This window comes from Chroicocephalus ridibundus, chromosome 9 (genome assembly GCF_963924245.1).
Source record: "Chroicocephalus ridibundus chromosome 9, bChrRid1.1, whole genome shotgun sequence".
NCBI classification, from domain to species: domain Eukaryota; kingdom Metazoa; phylum Chordata; class Aves; order Charadriiformes; family Laridae; genus Chroicocephalus; species Chroicocephalus ridibundus.
Window position 1 is genome coordinate 29,197,899 of NC_086292.1, and position 19,111 is coordinate 29,217,009.

Below are 19,111 nucleotides of genomic sequence, written 5' to 3' on the forward strand. Positions count from 1 at the left end.
CCCCAGGCTGCACCGCCTGGGATGCTCCGTAAAACCTCACCCAACATGTCACTTCACTCCAACAAGACAGAGATAACGTAACTGTGTTAAGAGAATTCCAGTTTTGATTCAAAGCCGCGGACCCACAAGCTTCGGCTCCCGCTTGAATAAGGATGAGGATAATATTGTCAGGAGAAAGGGAAAACATCTGATGATATCTGAAGCAAGAACGTGGCAGGTTTGGAGGGGACTCGCAGCTTGGCTTGTGGAAAGGACCCCAGTGCCTTTCCCCTGGACAGGGTCCGGTGTGCCGAGCCCTCTGCAGCTCCTCTCCCCCCAGCCCTGGGAAGGAGGGGGGTAAATCCAGTCAGGGGGTTAAGATTAGATCTGGGAACAGAACGGTGCACAATTCAATCATCTTGCAAACTTGCAAAAGAGCACGCCGCACGACGTGTAGCAATGGGTTTAAAAGGATGAGTGCATGAGTGTGCTCGCAAAAAAGGGGCCTGTGGAGAGGGTGGGGTCTGCTCAGGGAGGGGGCTTTGCTGTAGCTCCGTATGCCTTTCCGCAAGGATTAGTGCCGCCTGTGCTGGGTGTACAGACATGAGCACCACACATGGGCAGGACATGGTGTAAGTTGGTCCTGCAGAGAAATAGCTGAGGATGCTCCTGCAAGGCTGGGGGGTGGTGGTTGTTTGGGCATGGGGGTGCAGTGGGGAGCAAAGGGAGGGGCTTCTTCTGGGGTTTTCAGCACAAAACCTCTCCCTCCAGAGTTTTCAGCATGGTTGCTGAATGCACAAAGCACCAAGGAAGGCTACGGCTTCCCTCAGCCCCTGCTGAGATGTTGTATGGATCAAATCTTCCTTGGAAAGCCCCTCCAGCAAGGCAGGGACAGTCCCAATGTCCCCTGACTGCAGCGGGACTGGGGTTCACCGGGAAGGGGCAGGGCAGCGGATAACTACACCCAGCTCTTCTCTCCCCAGGGATCCAGGAACATAGGGATGCAGGAACATTTCTCCCCCTCCACCAGACTGCCGGGTTGCTGGGGGTCTCTCACTGTCCCAAAATAACAGAGGTGGGTTGCTTTATGGGGAGCAGCGCAACGCACTAGGGACATGGCTGAGCCCCGGCAGCTCGACGCACTGATGGCTGCAAAGGCAGCTTTTGCTGCCGACATCGAGCTGTCGCTGCTCAGCTGCGCCGCATGCCCCGCACCCCGGAGAGCCCGAAGTGGGGATGGACATCCCCGGGGGGTGCCGTACCCCCCGGTGGGGGGTGGGTCTCAAGCAGCCCGGTCTAGCAATGCGAGCGCTCGCTCTTTAAAGCGATCCCGGCCGCGATTTGTCACGGGGGCTGGGCGCAGAGGGTGAGCGGAGAGGCGGGGGCGAGTTGGGGGGGGGGGGGGGGGGCGTTTCGGTACGACGGTGGTTGCTGCTGCAGCTGCAGCTGCTGCTGCTACGGGAGGTGCCCGGTGCGGCGGCGGCGAGCGGAGCCAGCCGCAAGCCCCGGGGTATGCGCTCGCCCCTTCCCCCGCTGCCGCTGGAGCGGGGTGTGGGTAAGGAAGCGCGGAGGAGCGCGGAAGGAAGCGGAGAGAGGCGGGGAGCGGGGCGAAGGAGCCCGGCCGAGCCCCGAGCGGCGGAGGATGCGCCGAGCCCCGCGGAGCCGAGCCCAGCTGCAGCGCGGCGCGTCTCGCCCGGCCGCCGCCCGAGGAGGTAACGGCGGCAGCGGGATGGGGATGGAGTTTAGGGGAAGGTGAGGTGGGTATCTGTCCCCCCGGGGCGGGGGTGGGTGGCGGCAGCCGCGGGGAGGGTGGCCCTGCCACCGCCCCCTGCTCCCTGGGGACCTGCGGCTCCTCAGAGCATCGCGCAGCAAGTGGGACCCGGCCCCTTCGCAGCGGGGGCTGGGGTGAAGGAAGCCCCCCCCCCCCCCCCCCCCCGAAGGGATCCTTGGGGCAGACAAGTCGGGGTCGCTGTGCTCTCTGCTCCCCCCTCCCCCCGGCCGTCCACCCACACTGCCCGAGCTGCGGGAGGCCCAGCCCGGAGTGATGGCAGATGCTCAGCACCAACCTCAAAACCGCGGCGATCGAAGCTCGGCTTTGAGGTTCGATGCATCCAGTAACCTCAGGCAGCACGTGCAGGAGACGGGCAAAGCTCGCCGTAGGGGCTGCCAGCAGGATGGCTGCTTGCCCACCTTGCCACCCACTCCCCAAAACCTGCCAACTTTGGGCTGACTCCATGGGGAACCTGGCACCCAGTGCTGCCAGTAGCAGTACGTGCAATGGGAGGCGCTCCCCGCCTTGGGCAGCTTAGGCGAGAGCTAGAGGAGATGAGAAGGGTGCCTGGACCATCATGGCTGGACCTCTAGGGACCAAAGGCTCAATGACGGATGATACCCCGGGTTTAGCAGCGATGGTGGGTTCCATTTGATCCCACACATTGGATTTCCGGCACTTCATTCACCAGATGATCTGCCCTGCTGGGGAAGCTGCCTGCGTGTGACTTACATCTTGCTCAGCTCCTCTGTCAAATTAGGGCAAATTACAAAGCTGTCCCCCTGCCCCCGCTGTCCACATCTCTGTTGAGAAACTGAGTCTCATCTCCTGTTCCTCGACTCGTACAGGAGCAACCCACCGCAACAGCTACTGGAGGACCCCAGGGCCCTCTTTTTATCTGCTGCACTGCTAACAGAGGAGAGAGAGAGGGGTTTAATTATCCTCAAGTGTCAGTTCAAGATAAATCTGCTGGGACACAGCTCTTGGCAGGTGCGAAATAACAGGACGTTTTCATGCATGGGAGGCTGAGCTGAGAACAGTTCAGTGGTTTAATTGGCGGTTCCTAGGAAGGGTTCACATCAGGGTACATAAAATGGAATGGTGCAGGCTCCAGCAGCGATCCCGGTGGTACAGCTGTGGCAGAAGGAAGATGCATGCTGGAGGCTAAGAGCTTTCTTAGGTGCATGTGTCTGGGGGCTCGGTGCAGAGCGGGTGGTCTGGGCTGGTAGCACCACCTCAAGTCGATGCCGTCCTCCAGGGGGCTGATGGTTTTCCAGCATCGCTTTGTTTCTGCTGATCTTTTCAGTCAATTCCTGAGGGAGTCCTTGCGGGGCCAGCAGGGGACGTGCCCTGTTTTGTGGGGTACCCCCAAACAAGGGAATTACCTCCAGAAGCAGGGCACTCTGAGGCTGTCTTCTAGGTATGTAAGGTGGGATGGCCTCAGGGTTTATCAAACACTGTCTCTTCCCTCCTCCTGCCGTCTGCAAGTGGGAAGCTTGGCGTCTATAGGGAATGTCTCCACCCTGCTGGGGCTCCAGTGCTGGGATGCCGGGAGCATCTATCTCCTCATCTCCAGTCCCACCTGTGCTATGGCCATTGTCCCCTGGAGCTGGGTTCAGATCGGAGAGCAGAAGCTCCTCCGTACAGTCCTCCAGCTGTGGCATCCTACCGTGGCTGTATTGCTGCCGCAAAACAAGGCCTCTCTGGAGACAGACCCTGGATCGTGTTGGTCTGGGACACACCAGTGGGAGGAAGAAGGATGTCATATTTTATTTTATTGTTCATCCAGATGTGCTGAGCTCTTCTCTGTCCTTAGCCTTCCCAGGGGGTGGTGTGGGACAGGTGTTGCACAGAAACGGTGTCCCCACCGCTCCCTGCTGACTCATTGGAGCGGATGTGGATACGAGGAGCTGGTGCTGCTGCTTTTCTGGCTGAAGCTGTGGCGTTGTGCTGTTATTGTAGTTGTGTTCCTTGTTTTAGGGTCCAAGATAAGGATTTAGCACAAATCCGCATTAGTGAAACGTGTATTTTGTTGTTTGGGAGCCAACCTTGTCGATGTTCCTAGTGCTGATCACCGTGGCCTGCCTGCTGCTGGTTCTGATGGGGGATAGTTGTGTTTCTGGTCAGGGGTGGCTTGGCTGAGGACAGCTCTGAGAAGAGGCTTTCTGTCCCTTAGCTGTGTCTGAATCTCTGACAAAGGGCTTTTGGAGGTGTGATTGAGGGGCAGACACTTCTCCTTGGAGGTCAAGCTGCCATGAGATGGACTGGGCAAAATCCACACTTTATTTCAACTGCAACAAGCTGTTGATGCCACCTGTGACAGGAGCGTATTTAGAATTGATGTATATCCCCCGCCTTGATTTTGGGCTTTAGATCAAGGTATAAGAGCTTTTGACGCATGCACACACAATAAGGGGGAAAAAAAACCCAACCCAAAACAAAAATTAAAACTACAATCCTCAAAATGTTTGCAAATCCAAGAGTTTATCCTCCTCCTGGGTAGGCAAAATTAACTGAGGGTAGGATCAGTAAATCACAGAATCAGCCACTTTAATCATTGAACATGAAGTGGCTGGAAGCGCAGGTGGCACAAAGTGAGGTGACCACACCAAGCCTTTGTGAGGGTGCCCAGGATCAGGCACCACAGGTTTTTCTCTTTAATATCATTGCAGCGAGTGGCTTTGGAAGTAGAAGGGCTTCCAGAAATACACAGTCAGGAATGGGCCTCAGATGGGTGTGATTAAGAAAAAAAGGTGGTTCAAGGTACCAGCAGCACCCGCTGAATGAACCCCTTCCTGGGGTCGGTGGGAGGGACAGTGGCTCATTTAGGACCAAATGGGCTGAGGTAGCCCAAGCCCCCACCTTTGTCAAAGGGGTCTTATAACTTCTCCCTTCTCGGCGCTTCAGTTCTTGGTTAACTGAAGAGATTTAAACCATCTCTGCAAAGCTGGGAACATCCCACATGGAGATCAGCACATCAATGCCAGCAATGATAACCATAAAGGGGCTGGCTGCTCAGCGTCCCACCACTTTAGCCGCTCTCCTACCTCCACTTGCCACCAAAGCCCATTTCTAGCATGACTGGGCAGTGGCTGTCATCTCTCGGTACCTGGGATAGTGGTGGAGAGGTGGAGTGGAGCCGTGGAGCGAGGTGGGAAGGGATGAAGGCTGCCCTGGTGTATCAGCGTCAGTGGTACATGACACCTTGAGGCAGCCTGTGCTGTGGCTGACCCTACGTGGGGCATGTGCTGGCAGCAGCGGGGAGAAGAGGGGCTGGCATCTGGCATTCCAGTCTCTCCTCCTGACAGGCTGAGAGCGAACTGGGAGTGGGCAGAAGTAGGGGAGGTGGCATCTCCCTCACCTGCGTTTGTGTTGAGCCAGGCTGGCAGCACTGAGCCTGGGCTGTCCCCAGGCAAGATGACAAGTGGAGGAGGACAGCACAGGTCTCATTAGAGTCAGCAGGGGGGCCCAGAAACCCAGGGCACAGGGAGCATTGCAAACATCTGAAGTTTTTTTTTTTCTGATGTGTTTGGGTCTGGGATGTCAGCCGGAGCGGTGGCAGCTCCTGAGTACCCCGGTGGTGTCAGAGGCTGGGGTCAGGCCAGTCCATCTGGAGTTTCATGGCATTATCTCTTAAATGCCTTTAACTGCAATAGGATGGCCTGACTGATTGGATTGTACTCTGTAATTAATTAGCTGGGTGCGCGATACAGGAAGCAGCTACAGTGGGAAGAGAGAGGGGAACCTGCCAGCGAGAGCTGTTAAGCTTCGAATGGCCATTTCTCATTAAACCAGCATCATGCAGCAGCAGGCGCCGGGCGAAGGGGGTTAGTTACAGTGTCCTGGCCCTTTTCCAGGTGGGAATTGCAATTTTGCTGCCTGACCGTTCCTCCACAGCTTGACGTGCTGCGCCCCAATTCCACTGCAGAAGCCACCAGCCCACCTAGCCTCGGGGACCTGCTGTAGGCAGAGGGTCAGCTTAGGCTGGGGGATATGTGAGGGTGGTGAGGAGGTGCCCCCCTTCCATGGGAAGCCCTTGCCAGGGTGACAGATCCTGCAAGGGCTGTAGGATTACGCAGCCTGAGCTGCCCTGTAGGTTCCCTTCCCATGCCAGCGATGACTCCCAGGTGTTAGAGGCTCCTGGGCATGGCTGGTACGAGCCGTGCTGCTCTTCCCTCCCTTGCCAGGGCCTGTGACGCCTTCTGCCATGCATTTTCTCCATCTCCTTTGTCTGCTTTTAGCATCCATTTGTGTCTTTAAACAGAAAGCATCCCTCTTAGGTTAATTGTTTTCTGGTTTTGTTTTGGTTTTTTTTCTCTTTGTGTTTACTGTGGGGACTAATAAGGAACTGCAGCGTAAGGGAAATCTGCAATGCTCCTTGTTTATTGTTTAATTTAGGAAAATGCTGCTGGGCTTGGCTCAACCTGCCTCGTGCTGGGGCAGGGCTAGCATCCCTGTGCCCAGGGGACAGGCTGGGAGCCACGGGGCACATCTCCACCCAGCCGGCCCCAGCAAGAACCATGCCTTGCCCCTGCAGCAGGTGCTCCACGGCTCTGGCTGGTGATAGGGCGGGCCTCAGCAGCCTTAAAAGCAGTGTGAGGGCAGGAGGTGGCTTCGCAGGGTGAGTTGTGTCCCCCTGCTGCTGCTGTTGTGGGAGGAGGGATGTCCCCTGCCAGCCCTGGGCAGGGGTAGCTCCTGGGTGATGGCACCTTTCAGCCCTGCAGCCTCTCCCGTCTCTTGACGGGTGTTCCTGTGGGTGGAGGAGGGAAGTCTCTTCTCTGCCAGTTGTTGGATGTGTTGTCTGTAAGGTGAAACCTGCTGTCTGCTGTGGCATCCTGGTCCCCGCTGCAGGGACAGCAGGCTTTTGTCGTGGTGCTGGACCCATCTGACTGATCCATCCAACATCCATGGCACCCTCTTCAGCTCCCAGGCTCCTGCGGCGCCCGTTTGGAAAGCAGCGAGCTGGGCCGTTCGCTGCTAACAGGCACGTCACCGCTCTCGCAAAATTTCAAGCTGGCTTATGACAGCGAAGCTTATGCTTTGCCCGCAGTTGTCCCCAGGCATCAAAACGGTCCCTCTGCCTTTTAAATCCTGTTTGGCCTGTGTTCCCTTTTCCCCCCCCAACAAGGTCTGTGAAGCTTTGCTGTGCAACCCTGGGTGTAGCTGGGGCGCGCAGCCCCTGCCTCCCTGGGCGCCCTTCTCAAGCATCCCTTCTCAAGCATCCCTCTGCATGTCGGGGGGTCTGGGCTGGTCTCTCCCAAGGCTGCTAAGGGCCAGGGGCTCCCTGACGCTGGGAGGAGAGCAGAGTCAGCATCGCTGCCGAGCCCTCTGCACCAGTGGCTGATAAGTATTGGAGGAAAAAAAACAAGGAAAAAACAATAAAAAAAGGCATGTGCCAGCTCAGCTTAACCCACAAAGAAAAAACACGTCATTTAAAAAAGAAAAGGTTTTAAAAATAGATTATTTTTTTTTTTTTTAGCGGAGAATGCCACTCAGCAGAGTCAATGAGCTCTGTTTCAAGAGTTGGAAACAAAACGCTTCAGGAGCTGGGAAACAAAACCTCTCCTTCTCAAACTCTCCAAGTGTCAGGTGTGGCTCCTGGAGCTCCATGTTTTTCCAGCTGGGTCCAGCCTGGCTGTGTATTGGTTGCTGGCTGCTCCCAGCTGCTGCCACTTGCTGGAAATGGGGAATTCACTGTCTTGATGAAGGGGAGAAGCTGTGGCTTGTGTCTGTGTTACTCCTCACCGAAGAGGAGGCGCTGAGCCCCAGGGAGCATCACTGATTTTGTATTTTTTTAAATTGGCTAGGAGCCCTCTCATTTACTTCATCTCTGACTAATGAGGTGCATCTCACTTTGACAACATGTCACAAGCAATAAATTTCTTGGGAGCTGCTGGGCTGTAGGGATGCCCTTGTCCTCCTGGCTGGGGTCATCCTCCTCCGTGTCACCCTGTGCTGCTGGCTCTTGCCCCAGCCTGGCCCTTGAGCATCCTCCCAGAGAAGAAGAAAAGTGTTGGGATGAAAAACTCAGGGCGTGAAAGATCCTTTGAAAGACATTTTTCCCATCAAAAAAGCATTTTTATTGCTTCCAGTGGGAAGGAAATTCTGGCTTTATCACAAGTGCCCTGGTCGCTCCAGGGGGGTGTGGGGACTAAACTCTCCTTCCTTCCCCATCCTGGTCGGACCATGGGGTGCAGCAACAGGGGCTAGAGCATCAGTGCCAGGATCCTGGCTCTGGAGGGTCAGGGCATCATTGTGTGTGGTAAGAACATACAGTGTAGGTATCATATGGTCCAGGTATTGTACGGTATAGGTGTCGTATGGTGCTCCTATAGGTGAGGAAAAGGCTTGTGGGTGAGCAGGGGGCTGCCACGCCGGGGCAGATGTGCTCAGCCAAGTCTGACCACGAAGGAAGGGGGCTGATGCTGCTCTGTCCGAAGGTGCAGACACATTCGTGCTGTTTGTCACTTCTTGCTGGGTTACACTAACCTGCCCTCTCCCAGCGTCATTAAGGGACTGACTGCTCAAGGTTCCTAATCATTGATGGGAAGCACCAATGATTAACACTGCTCCTTTCTGTAATCTTGACGGATTCTCTTTAAGCGATTCTCTTAGAGCCTCTCCACTGTTAGCTTTTGTTTTCTCCTCAATAGCTTGTCTAATAAACGCCATTATCTTGGGCACAAATCTACTTCATGTCTCAATTCCACTTGGTGAGAGTTGGTAATAACAGCAGAACAGCATCCTCTGAAAAGGGGCTCTGTCACCAGTCGCCGTGGATACCACTTCTCCACTATCCTCACCTGTCCCCAGAGCAGATAAAGATGAGGGGAAGACACGTGGCTGGAAAGCAAAAGGGGCATCTGCCTGATAAATTGGATATCTAAGCAGTGCCAGCAGCAGTCAGGGCAGCTTGGCCCCTGCTGCCTCGGTAATTAGAGAAGATGTGCTTATGGACTGGGATCCTTCCTAATTCCAGCAGATTAGAGAGGAAATATGGTGGTGAAAGGAGATGGTCTGTCGGGGAAGGAGATCAGAAGTATTTCTCATAGCTTGAAGGAGCTTTTCGTCTATGGCCAAATAAAGCTGTTGCCTCCCAGTCTAAATCTGGGCCTGGAAAGGCTTTAACTCGTAGGTGCTGGGTTGCTTACTGGGTTGTGGGTCAGCCTGCAGATCCATAAATGCAATTATTAAGGTGGCTCCATATTTCATCTGGGAGCAGCGTGTTCCCGAGGGTGTCTGAGCTCACTGAGACCCGACCCTGACACCAGCGCTGTGGCGACTCTTGCTTGTTACTGTCCCTGCTGCGCGACCAGCCGAAGCGGAGTGCAAGTGGCATTTTAATTGAGGCAAATCCTATTTCAACTCTGTTGTCAAGGCTTCCCAAGGAGGGTTTCCCATGCTCAGGGCGACGGGGACCAGCAGTGGGAGGGTGCTGCTCAGGCTCCCCTCCTCACCTCTCAGCTGTCCCATTCCTGGGATGTCTGGCTGCCTCTAAGGTCTGTCCCCTCCCTGAATTATAAATATTTTATCCTCTTGGTACCTACAGCATCAAATCATTATTTTAAAAGGCATTTTCTTTTACCTTTTTTTTTTTTTCCTGTCTTGATTCTTGCATTTTAAAACACACTCGCCATGCGTGCAGCACTCAGACATGCTCTCAGCTTCCCCCCCCCAACCCAAACGTAATTGCTTTAAAACGGCAGATAGTTGGCGAAAGCAATTTTCTCTACATTACGGAAGACTCCAGCTCCTCTCATCCTTCATCCAAGCCTTTACAGCTGCTCTCCTCCAGTCTTGCCTTCTCTCTGCCGCTGTGCAATGCTCAGCACCTAGGCTTGCGGTACCTCTGCTTTCCAGGACGATGCTCTCGCTTCTCCAGGGCTGTGGGAAGAGGCTCGAGCAGGTGCATGGTGAGGGACCTCTCCATGGGGGATAACTAGCTTCTTTTCCAGCTTCTGCTGAGCAAGGGTGATGCTCACTGGCACCAAAGCCCTTCCCTTGTCTGCGCTGCTAGCAGGGTGCCTGCTGGTGGCACTTCTCCTTGTGCCAGGCACGTGCTTGTCTCAGTTTTGCAGCTCTACCACCCGCATGTTTAACATGCTCTTTCTATTTGCAGGACATGTTAGGCTTTCAAAAGCATTAATGATGGAAAATAAATTGGAATCTGAGAGAAATAATCTTTAGGCATTCTCTATAGGCCTTTTCTTGCCTTGCCTTCCTCAGACATGTTGAAGGCTGTGGCTGGAGGGGAATATAAATGAGGACAAGTCCCGGGTCCCGCTGATCTGTTGTGATGCCCCATGCTCAGCGGATCTCACCACAGGGAGCCTGCCCGCTTGCTGGTGCTGATAAATCCTATAAACCTCCCACCCAGTCTGGAGAGGGTGGAAGTGATGAGGCATTGCTGGACCTTCTCAGAGGGCTTGCAGTCCTGAGTCAAAGAAGATCAGAGAGCACACCAGGGCTTCTGAGGGTCTGTGCCTTACTTGGGTGGCCTTAGTAGCATCCTGGCATGGGACAATGTTGTCTGTGCCATGATCTTTGGTTCCATACTCAACCTGTCCTGGGGAACCAGGACCTTGTGTCAGCAACCTACCCTGCAGGTGGAGTTAGGTCACCTAAAGGTGCTCTGTGAATGCTCCAGCCACAGCATTCCCTTCCCTGTGCTGATACCCCATCAGGTGTCGGTCTCCTACTTGGAGGGGAAGATGAGATCCACACAGGACCACCACCCTCACAAGCATCAGGGAGTTGGTAGGTGATGGGTGCCGGATGTTTCCGGCACATCTGAACCTCAGTTTGAGCCTGAAAAGAATGAAATCTGCCGTGTGTCTGAAATCTAAGGGCTTTGGCAGGACCAGAGTTGGTCATGTGGAGGAGTGTCTGCCCCTCCATTGCAAGTGGTGCCTGCCTGAAACGTGACTTCCCACCACTGGATAATTAATGGTACGGCAGGTTTTTCAGAAGGGAACATGGTAAAGAAAATCCTACCAAGTTGTCAGCGCTGACATTTTCACGGCAGCCTTTGGAGGTTCCCTCTCCGCCTTTGCCTGGAGGGAGGGTGATGGTCACCCTTGGGATGTCACTGCCACGGCCAGCAACATCTCTGGAGGCACCCCAAGGCCTGGGCACACTCGCAGCAGGACAGGGTGCGGTGGCTTTGTCGGCAATGAAACATTTCCTCCCTGGAGGAGAGCCAATGTGGCAGAAAACCCGCCCATTTCTCCTGCCCCTGCAAAACAAATGCAGAGCTGGCATGGGCCATGAGTCCGCAGAGAACCAAACCCCACGCTGGCCTCCAGTAAGAGGCTGTTGAGGCACCGTTGCCAATCTTATCCTGGCCCCTGGGCTGCTCTTGGACACAAACCAGCCCTGTAATGAAGGCTTTTTTGATGTCTGTTTGTTTTCTGAGCATCAGTTTAACGTCTGGAAAATCCTGTTGCAGCAGAGCCTGAAGCACTTCAAAGACACCAGGGGAGAGGATGGATGCTCTGTAGGGAACATGCAGGGAGGGGAACCCAGCTGGGCTCTACAAGCAGCTGCCCCATCGGGGGGTCAACCCTCATGCTTGCAGTGGGAAGGGTTGAGGTCTGGTGGCTTTGAGCTCTGGAGGTTGGATTGCTGAACAGGATTTGGCTTGAAGGACAGAAATTGTAGGGTTTTGGTGATTCTAGCTCTCAGTTGTTCATGCGTGCACATGTCTGCGCATACTGAGGGCGGGTTGTCTCCTTTTCTCTCCTTTTGCATGGGAAGAAACCCACACGTCACCCACTCAAAACCTACTGAACTGAGATTTTCTGTCCATTTCCAAGGCTGGGTGCGGTGAGGGGAACGCCGAGGTTTGCTCCCACAGCAAGGGTGCCCAGGAGAGCCTGGCATGGTACATACCATGTCCTCCCAGCCTTGGACCTTTGGAGATGCCTAAATGAAGAGCTGGGGTTTAGGCAGGGAAGATTCATGGGTCTGAAACCTCACATTAGCATGTTGAGTGGTGCTTGTCCATCCCTCTCTTCAGGGGCTGGATGATGCTCCCACTGAAGATGGAGTCGGGGCTGTCTGGCTGCTCCGAGGTGTTCTGTACCTCCCCAAAGTGAAACTTCTTGCAGTGGTATCCTCCTAGTCGCATAGTTTTGTGCTGTCTTAACAGTGTCAAGCTCTGAATGAGCTCGGGCAATTTGCTTTATAGAGCAATGCACTAAATATGTCAACACTCAGTGCATGTTTTTAATATAATATTTCAGATTGTTTTGAAAGAAGACAAGATTCTTCTTTCCCTCTTCATTAGGACTGTTTTATCTGAAAGAGATGAACAATAGAGAGAGTCTGCCAGAGAGAAAGCTTTCCCAAGCATTTGTTGCTGCTGAGAAATCAGCTGCTTTTTACAAAAAAAAAAACCCTCTCAATGCATAACTATCAGGGCGTAAGCTGCTGAGGGAGGTTGTAGGATTGGCTTTGCTGGAAATGTTGAAGGCCAGGCTTGACCGTAGCTGTTGGGCTTGCTTTAGGCATTATTTCCTTCCCCAGAGGGGGAATGGACTAAATGACCCACCAGCAGCTCCTGGTCACTTGGGAGTTTCAGCAATAAGGTCTGAGCTGCTTTGGCATGAGCACTTCCAGGCTGGAGAAGAGAGCGGGTTTGAGAATCTTGCTCTGTTTCAGCCCAGGAATTTTGGCTTTGGGTTTTAACTTGCTTGTCGGCAGGACCAGGGGTGGGTTCTGTCCCGGTCTCCAGCTGGGAGACTTGGTCTCCTGCCATGGAAAGGGTAAGACCTTCTGCCTGTCTGGTTGCAATGCTCTGTTCTGGCTGGTGCTACTCAAAAGAAAAAAAAAAGCCACCACTGCAGTATTTTCATCAGGGAAACTGGGTTCCTCTCTGCTCTCCAAAGGGTATCTCTTTCATCACAAGTTGGAGGAAACTTTCAGAGAACTCCAAACTTTCCTCCTCAATGGGGACAAATCTGGAGAGATGGTGGGAGGGAACCGTTCTCTCGTGCTCCCGCCAGCCCCAGATCTCCTTCCATCAGCCTTCCTCAGCTGTGTCCCCACAGCGGTGTTCTGAGACGACTTCCTCACGAAATGGAGGGCACCCAAGAGCCTGGAGTTTTCCTGTCATGGAAAAGCCTGTCTGAAAGCCAGGGTTCCCAGCCTCATTAATTGGGATGCGTGGCACCGGGGTGGTGGACCCTGGAAAGGGATTTGAGCGAAGAGGGTGATCTTGCTGCCAGGATCTGTCCAGGAGAAATGCTCCAGGCAGGCGAACCTGCAGATGTTGGCATGACAACCGGTTGTGTCGGGATGCGGGCTGTGCCGGGATTCTCTGACCCGGAGCTGGGCTGGGCTTGTGCCGGTCTGACCCAGGGCAGGGCAGGAGGGGACAGACAAGGTGGCTCCAAGGTGGGACCTGGCGTGTTGTGTGTGTGCTCGCTGAAAGACACTGCCGGGGATTAGGGGAGGCCCGCTGAGAAGCTCCCTGGGGATGCTGCTGCCCCACTGCAGCACCATCCCCTCCTGCACCCAGCACAGGCAGGATTTGGTTTTTCCTCACCTCCTGCTAATCCTCCTCTCCTGCTGCTCAAATATTCTTCCTGCAGATCTGTCTTTTTTTCTTTTTTTTTCTTTTTCCTTTTTTTTTTTTTTTTCCCATTCCTAAATGGAGTGTTTAAGCTTATTCTTTTCTTTTCTGTGAAAGAGGCAGTAAATCCTTTATCCTGCCTGGCTATTTCTGTGTGTGTATTTTCTCATTGTGATCCAGCTTGTCAGCTGTGTCAAAGCCCGGAAACCTTGGCCTCTGTTGGACTCTAGACTTAGATTTCTCTGTATTTAACAACACAGGCTCCCCTGGACTAGCAGTTCTTTTGGTCCCCCTTGGTGCTTTCTTTTTTTTTTTTTTTTTTTTCTTCCCCCAAAATACCTGGTTAAAAAAAGCCCTGACAAAAGGAAGTGGAAAAGTAATGGTCTATGGATTCATCCCCAGGACAGCCTGTCAGCACCGGTGAGGAGCCAAAGCCGGGGTGTCCTCCTGTCCTCCCCGTACCTCTGGGGTACCAGGGCTGCCCTGGGGAAGGGGAGCCCCCCGCTGTCCCCCATGCCCCCGCCCCAGGCTGGGGGAGCTTTCCGGAGATTAGCTTGGTGCCTAATGCTTGGGCAGTGGATCTGGTGAGCACAAAGGCAGGATTTCGGCGCACAGGCGGATTAGCTGGGGGGAGGCGGATGGCTGCCTGCGCACCCGGGACATGTGCCACCTCCAGCTGGGAGCAAACGTTGGGTGTCTCCAATGGGGACGGAGGGACAGGCAGATAACTCTCCTCATGGCTGGGGATGGGAAGACCAGGCTGTGATACTGATGGCTGCAGGTGGGAATGGGGATGGTGGCACGCTCCGTGTCCCCGCGGTGGTGGCATCAGCCTCAGGTGGTCAGTGCCCCCCGGGGACCAGCTCTGCTTTGCAGCCATGCTGGTGCTTCGTGGACGCCATGGCAGTGTACTATGCTGGGCAGCGCGGCTGTTTGTGCGAGAACAAAAGAATAAACAATGGAAACTGTGATTAATTAGCGCAGCTAATTAGCAGTGTGCTTGGCCTGGGCTGGAGCTTGGTAGGGTGCCAAGATCAGAGGAGAAGCTGGGGGAGTGATTCTGGTGGGAACCGCTTCGGGGAGCGAGCCAGGGGGAGTGGAGAAGGGCAGAGGATGCTTTCCCACCACCCCTTTGCAACCGGGAGCTGGGACTGGGGAAATCGCCACCCGGATTCCTCAGAGATGCTGCTGACACGCAGCTATTGCCGTCGCCAGCAGCATCCTTCCATTCCCCCGGGCTGCCTTTGCTGAGAGATCACTTCCCTCAGCCACGATCTCAGGAGCTGGGTGTTAGATCCCCCCTGTGCTCCAGTGTTGCAGGTGCTAATTACTGAGCCCTCGTTATGGTCGGTGGAGTTGTCTTCCCCACGGAATAGGATCCTCCTTGCTCACCTTTCCCTGCATGATACAGCCGTCTTATTCTTTGCTCTCCATTTGCAAATTAGCACAAAGACCGCGATCAGCAAACAAATTTGCAGCGAGCGCGTGGTAGGCTTGGAGATTTGGAGGAATCCTTGGCAAATATTTGCCAGCCTCTGCCGCAAACCTCGTGAATACTTCTCATGGCCAAGAGATGCTGAGTGTAACTGGCAACTTGAGATAGGATGTCAGATCTCAGGTTGGGGATGGCTGCTAAAAAAACCACCTAAGCTAACAGCACTTGCTTCCATCCCTCCTCCTTCCTGCCCGCTGGCTGCGCAGCGTGGGGATATCTCAAGATGTGATACACTTGACTGCAGCCGTTGCAGGATCACATCCTTCCCATTAAAAGGTGGCTGCGGCTAAATACCATTTGCTCAGCGAAGTCTAAAGCGGTGCCCTTTGGAGTAATTGGGAGACGTGGCCCCTTTTCTGAGGATGGGAGAGGCTATTTTTCAAGGTGCCATCGTTTTATTATTAATTTGTTAAACCCTGAATGCTCAAAACTGTTTGAGATGCAAAAAAAAAAAAAAAGGACGTGAGCTCTGCCTTGAGGACCTCACCACTAAATAAATGTATTAAATCAAACCCATGCTGGAGAGGATAGTGCTGCACACAAAGGTGAAGCTGGTTAGAGGAGGAGTGAAGGTGCAACCTCCTCCATCAGGAAGGGGTCTTGCTTTTCTTTCAGCGTTGCGGTTGGGAGGAGCGCTCGCAGATCAAGGACCTGCTTTCTCTTAGTATTTCTGAGGTGGCGGTGGGACCCCTTGACTTGGGAGCAGAGAGGAGGGCTCCCTCAGCCTCATGAGACCCCCAGCCAGGCCCATTCAGCTGGGGGGCCCTTCCCTTGCATGTTCTGGGCTGTGTGTGTCAATGTGGGCAGGGGGGCTGCTTGCCCAGGCAAGCTCGTGCTTTCTCTCCCTCCCCACCAGTGATGCCCACTGACGCAGCTCCTACCTGGTCTAGTGGGAGGTGTCCCCGCCCGTGGCAGGGGTGTTGGAACTGTATGATCTTTAAGGTCCCTTCCAAGCTAAACCATTCTGTGGTTCTATGCTGGAAGCACAGTAGCACCCTCTGGGACCTGCTCCCAGATATCACCCTACGCCTGGCAGGAGACCCTCAGGGGGTGCTGGACCTCTTCAAGCATTCACATCTGCTCAGTGTCCAGAGCTAGGCAGGTCACACATGACTCCTCTTCTTTCCTTGATGCTGGGGAGGAGGGAAATAAAAGCAATATAGAAAAAGGTCAATATTTAAAGTTCTTCACCTTCCGAACTTTCAAGTCACGCTTGCTGTGGGGTTGGGTTTGCTCAGTGGGTGCTGGAGGCCACGCGTTCCCAGCCTGATGTTCTCCTGCGCCTTCTCGCCCGCAGCCCCCTGCACCTGGGAGCCATGAGCCGCCCGCAGAGCCGCTGGAGCAGCCCCCCAGCCGCGGCCCCCCGATGCTGCTAGCCCTCCCTGCTCCCTCAGCAAGGTGTCCGTCGCCGGCAGGGAGGACCGGCTGCACCCGCACCCAGCCTCTCGCATCCCTCCTAAAGGTAAGGACTGCAACTGCTCTCTCTGGGAAAGCTGGGTGGTTTCTTGGGTTGTTGCGTCTCCTTGCCTTGCCTGGGCGGGCACAGTTCCCTGCAGTATCACCCGTGCTTGCCAGGAGGGCAAAGTGCTTGGTCAGGGGCAAGAACTGCCCTTGTCTTGCAATTAAAAGGTGATTTTGAGGATGGGGTAGCTCCCGATGTAACCCGTTGCTTGCAGACCGTGTCCCATCTGTGAATGCAGAAGGCAGCCCAGGCTGCTGCAAGGAGCCGGGCTTGGGTGGGACTGGTGCCCTGTGACTGCCTTGGCTTCCGTGATGTACTTTGGAGGATAATTGTTTATGATTTGCCTCTTAACGATGCTCTGGAGGCTTCCCAAGCATGCGTCGCCTTTCCTCCCACTGTAAAAGGCCTTTGGGATATTTTGGAGGCTTCCCACGGCAGGGGAGCAATACGTGGCTGGAGGGGGGTGGTTTGGGAGGGGGCTGAGCCCCTGTCCCAGTGAAACACCCCTGTCTGCCCTTTGCATTTTGAAGTAGGGTTTTTTTTTTAAGGTTAAAGAAGTAAAGCTTGGTTTGAAGGGAGTGAGCTGGGGCTGGGGCTGAACGCGGGGCTAACCGCCCTCCCCATGGGTGCAAAATCAGTATTCACGGCTGAGGGGGGGAAATCAGGTGTAGAAACAAAAAACTCGATTTCTGGAGTTGCTTGGGGGTTTTGAGATTTTGTGTCTTCTTGTGTTCAGGCTTCTCCTCGCAAACAGAGGCATTGTCTCTGTGTGGTAGTGGATGAGAATCGTGATTTTTCCACTCGTATAAGCCCTGCGCGGGGGAGCTGGGACCCAGAGGGAAAGCGTTGATGTCACCAGCACATCATGGACAGGGGCACAAGACCCCCATTTTGGGAGGTCTGCAAGAGGGTTGCAGTGGCCCCAGTGAGCTAAAAACAAGCCAGAGCTGGGGTCCAGCTTGTCCTGATTCCCTTTGGGAGCTCCCTGCCCGCACCTCTGGAGCTGGGATGGGCCAGGACGCTCCAGCTGGGGGAAGCAGGGGCCAGTTAGTGCTGCTGAGGCTGACATCCTCGGCCGTAAATATCCAGCCTGCTCTAATCCTCCCAGTAGGTCCGGCACTGCTGTTTTCCCTGAGAGTTATTTGACTCTTTGTGTTGCACTTCTCAGACAAATGGCTTTTAAATAAAACCTTCTGCTAACTCGTTAGGCCTCCTGTCCAGGTCACTTCCTGCATGTCTGATTTATGGGGCTGCTTTTAACGTTTTATTAACTTTATATTGCCGGGGATAGTCAATCAGAGTCTATCCTATTAGGTGCGGTGAGTGGCAGCCCAGGGCATCAGGGCAGCCACTCCTGCAGCCTCCCTCGCTTCTGGGGAGGTCTCGGTGCTCCGAGAGAGACCACAGGGCAAGAGATGGGAAAGAACAGGAGGAGGATTCAGATAAGGAGGAATAGATCTGGGATGGATAAGTGAATCGCATAAGGGTTAAGGAGATAACGGGACTTGTGATCATATCCGGGGAGCTGGCTTGTCTCCTGCCGTTGATATGTGTCTTCCCGGCTGCATCCCTCGCGGCATGTGCTGGACTGGGCAGTGATGAGAGAGGAGCATCGGGGCTTGGTAAGGAGGTGGCTGCTCCAGACCGATCCCAGCCGGGCATCACTGCCAGAGCACCCCTGAGCCCCGACCCTGGGTAGCACGTGCCTATATTAAACCCCTCCTGTAGCAATGCTAGAGACAGAGACTTCCTCCTTGCCCAGTGCATGCGCAAGCCCCTTTAGCTCCTGGCATTCCATCCAGTCCATAGGGTTGCTCCCAGGGTTCCCTCCCATCTCAAACCCTCCTCTGCAGCTCCTTGCCCTGCTCTCCCCTGCAATGGGGTGAGCCCCGGCATGCCGGAGACTGCCAGGTGCTGCTAGGGACTGAGCGAGCAGTGACTGCTCCGGCTGGGAAATCCAAATGAGATGGAGATCGTAAGTGATGTGAGGCTGCAGCAGCGGCTTTGATAATCTCGGGTCTTGTTGCTGCTCTCCCCCTGTGCCCTGTCTTTGTTCCACCCATGCTCAGAGATGTTATTCAGTGGAGTTTTCCAGCTCTTGGTAACAGGGGGAAAAAAAAAACCCTGAACTCCTGCACAAGCAGAGCTAATGAGCTCTCTCTGGAAATAAAAGCATCCTGAGGACAGCCCTGCCATACAGAACAGCCCATTCTCTGTGGCTGCTCTGGGCACCACCTCCCAGCGATGGCCCAGAACGGGGCTGTTGGGAGCTGTCACCTTGCATCCTTCCTCCCAGCCATCGCCCCTGTGAGGCATCAAGAACGCCGAGCCGTGATTTGGTCTGCTATGGGGCTGGCGATTTGGGAGCATTTGTCCAACACCCTGATGCAGAGCCTTGTGCACTCTCGCAGGATAAGGCAAGGACGGAACACGTGTCCCCGTGGGTCAGAAGCAGTTTTAACTGTCTTGGAAAGGGATGTGGGTAACGCCTTGTCTCCCATCACGGCCTGGGCATTCCCTGGGGTGGATGGTGGAGGAGGTGGGCTCACGAGGAGGTGGGCTTGCTGCAGCCCTACGTGTCTACAGGGAGAACAGACCTGAAGTCCCCGAGGGCTGTCGAGGTTGTCAGGCGTATGGCCAGGAGGGAATTTATCTTGCAGCAAAGCCGGCATCTGAAAGCCATCACTGCTGATATGCTCATGATTTGCTGAAACCTGCATCTCCTTTGTCATATTTCTGTCTGTGTCTGCCTCAAATCCCAGAGCAAAAACTGAGAACTTGCTCTGAGAAGAGCAGGGGGTTTGTGGTGTTTTTTTTTCCCTCCACCTT

At 54.5% G+C, this 19,111-nt stretch overlaps 1 protein-coding gene across 4 annotated transcripts in view; it reads left to right on the forward strand.

Annotated features, from left to right (window-relative positions):
* Window positions 1–1,384: 1,384 nt before the first annotated feature.
* The window catches only part of LINGO1 (leucine rich repeat and Ig domain containing 1), a 166,663-nt gene continuing 148,936 nt past the window's right edge, over window positions 1,385–19,111 (forward strand). Inside the window, exons 1-2 of one of the 4 annotated variants that reach the window (XM_063345566.1) lie at window positions 1,385–1,736; window positions 16,118–16,282. In XM_063345566.1, the coding sequence (XP_063201636.1) occupies window positions 16,187–16,282 (96 nt within the window). In that variant the 5' untranslated portion in view covers window positions 1,385–1,736; window positions 16,118–16,186. Of the gene's footprint in view, window positions 1,737–16,117; window positions 16,283–19,111 lie in introns of those variants that run through there. The other 3 variants (XM_063345567.1, XM_063345565.1, XM_063345570.1) reach the window with 3 other exon arrangements.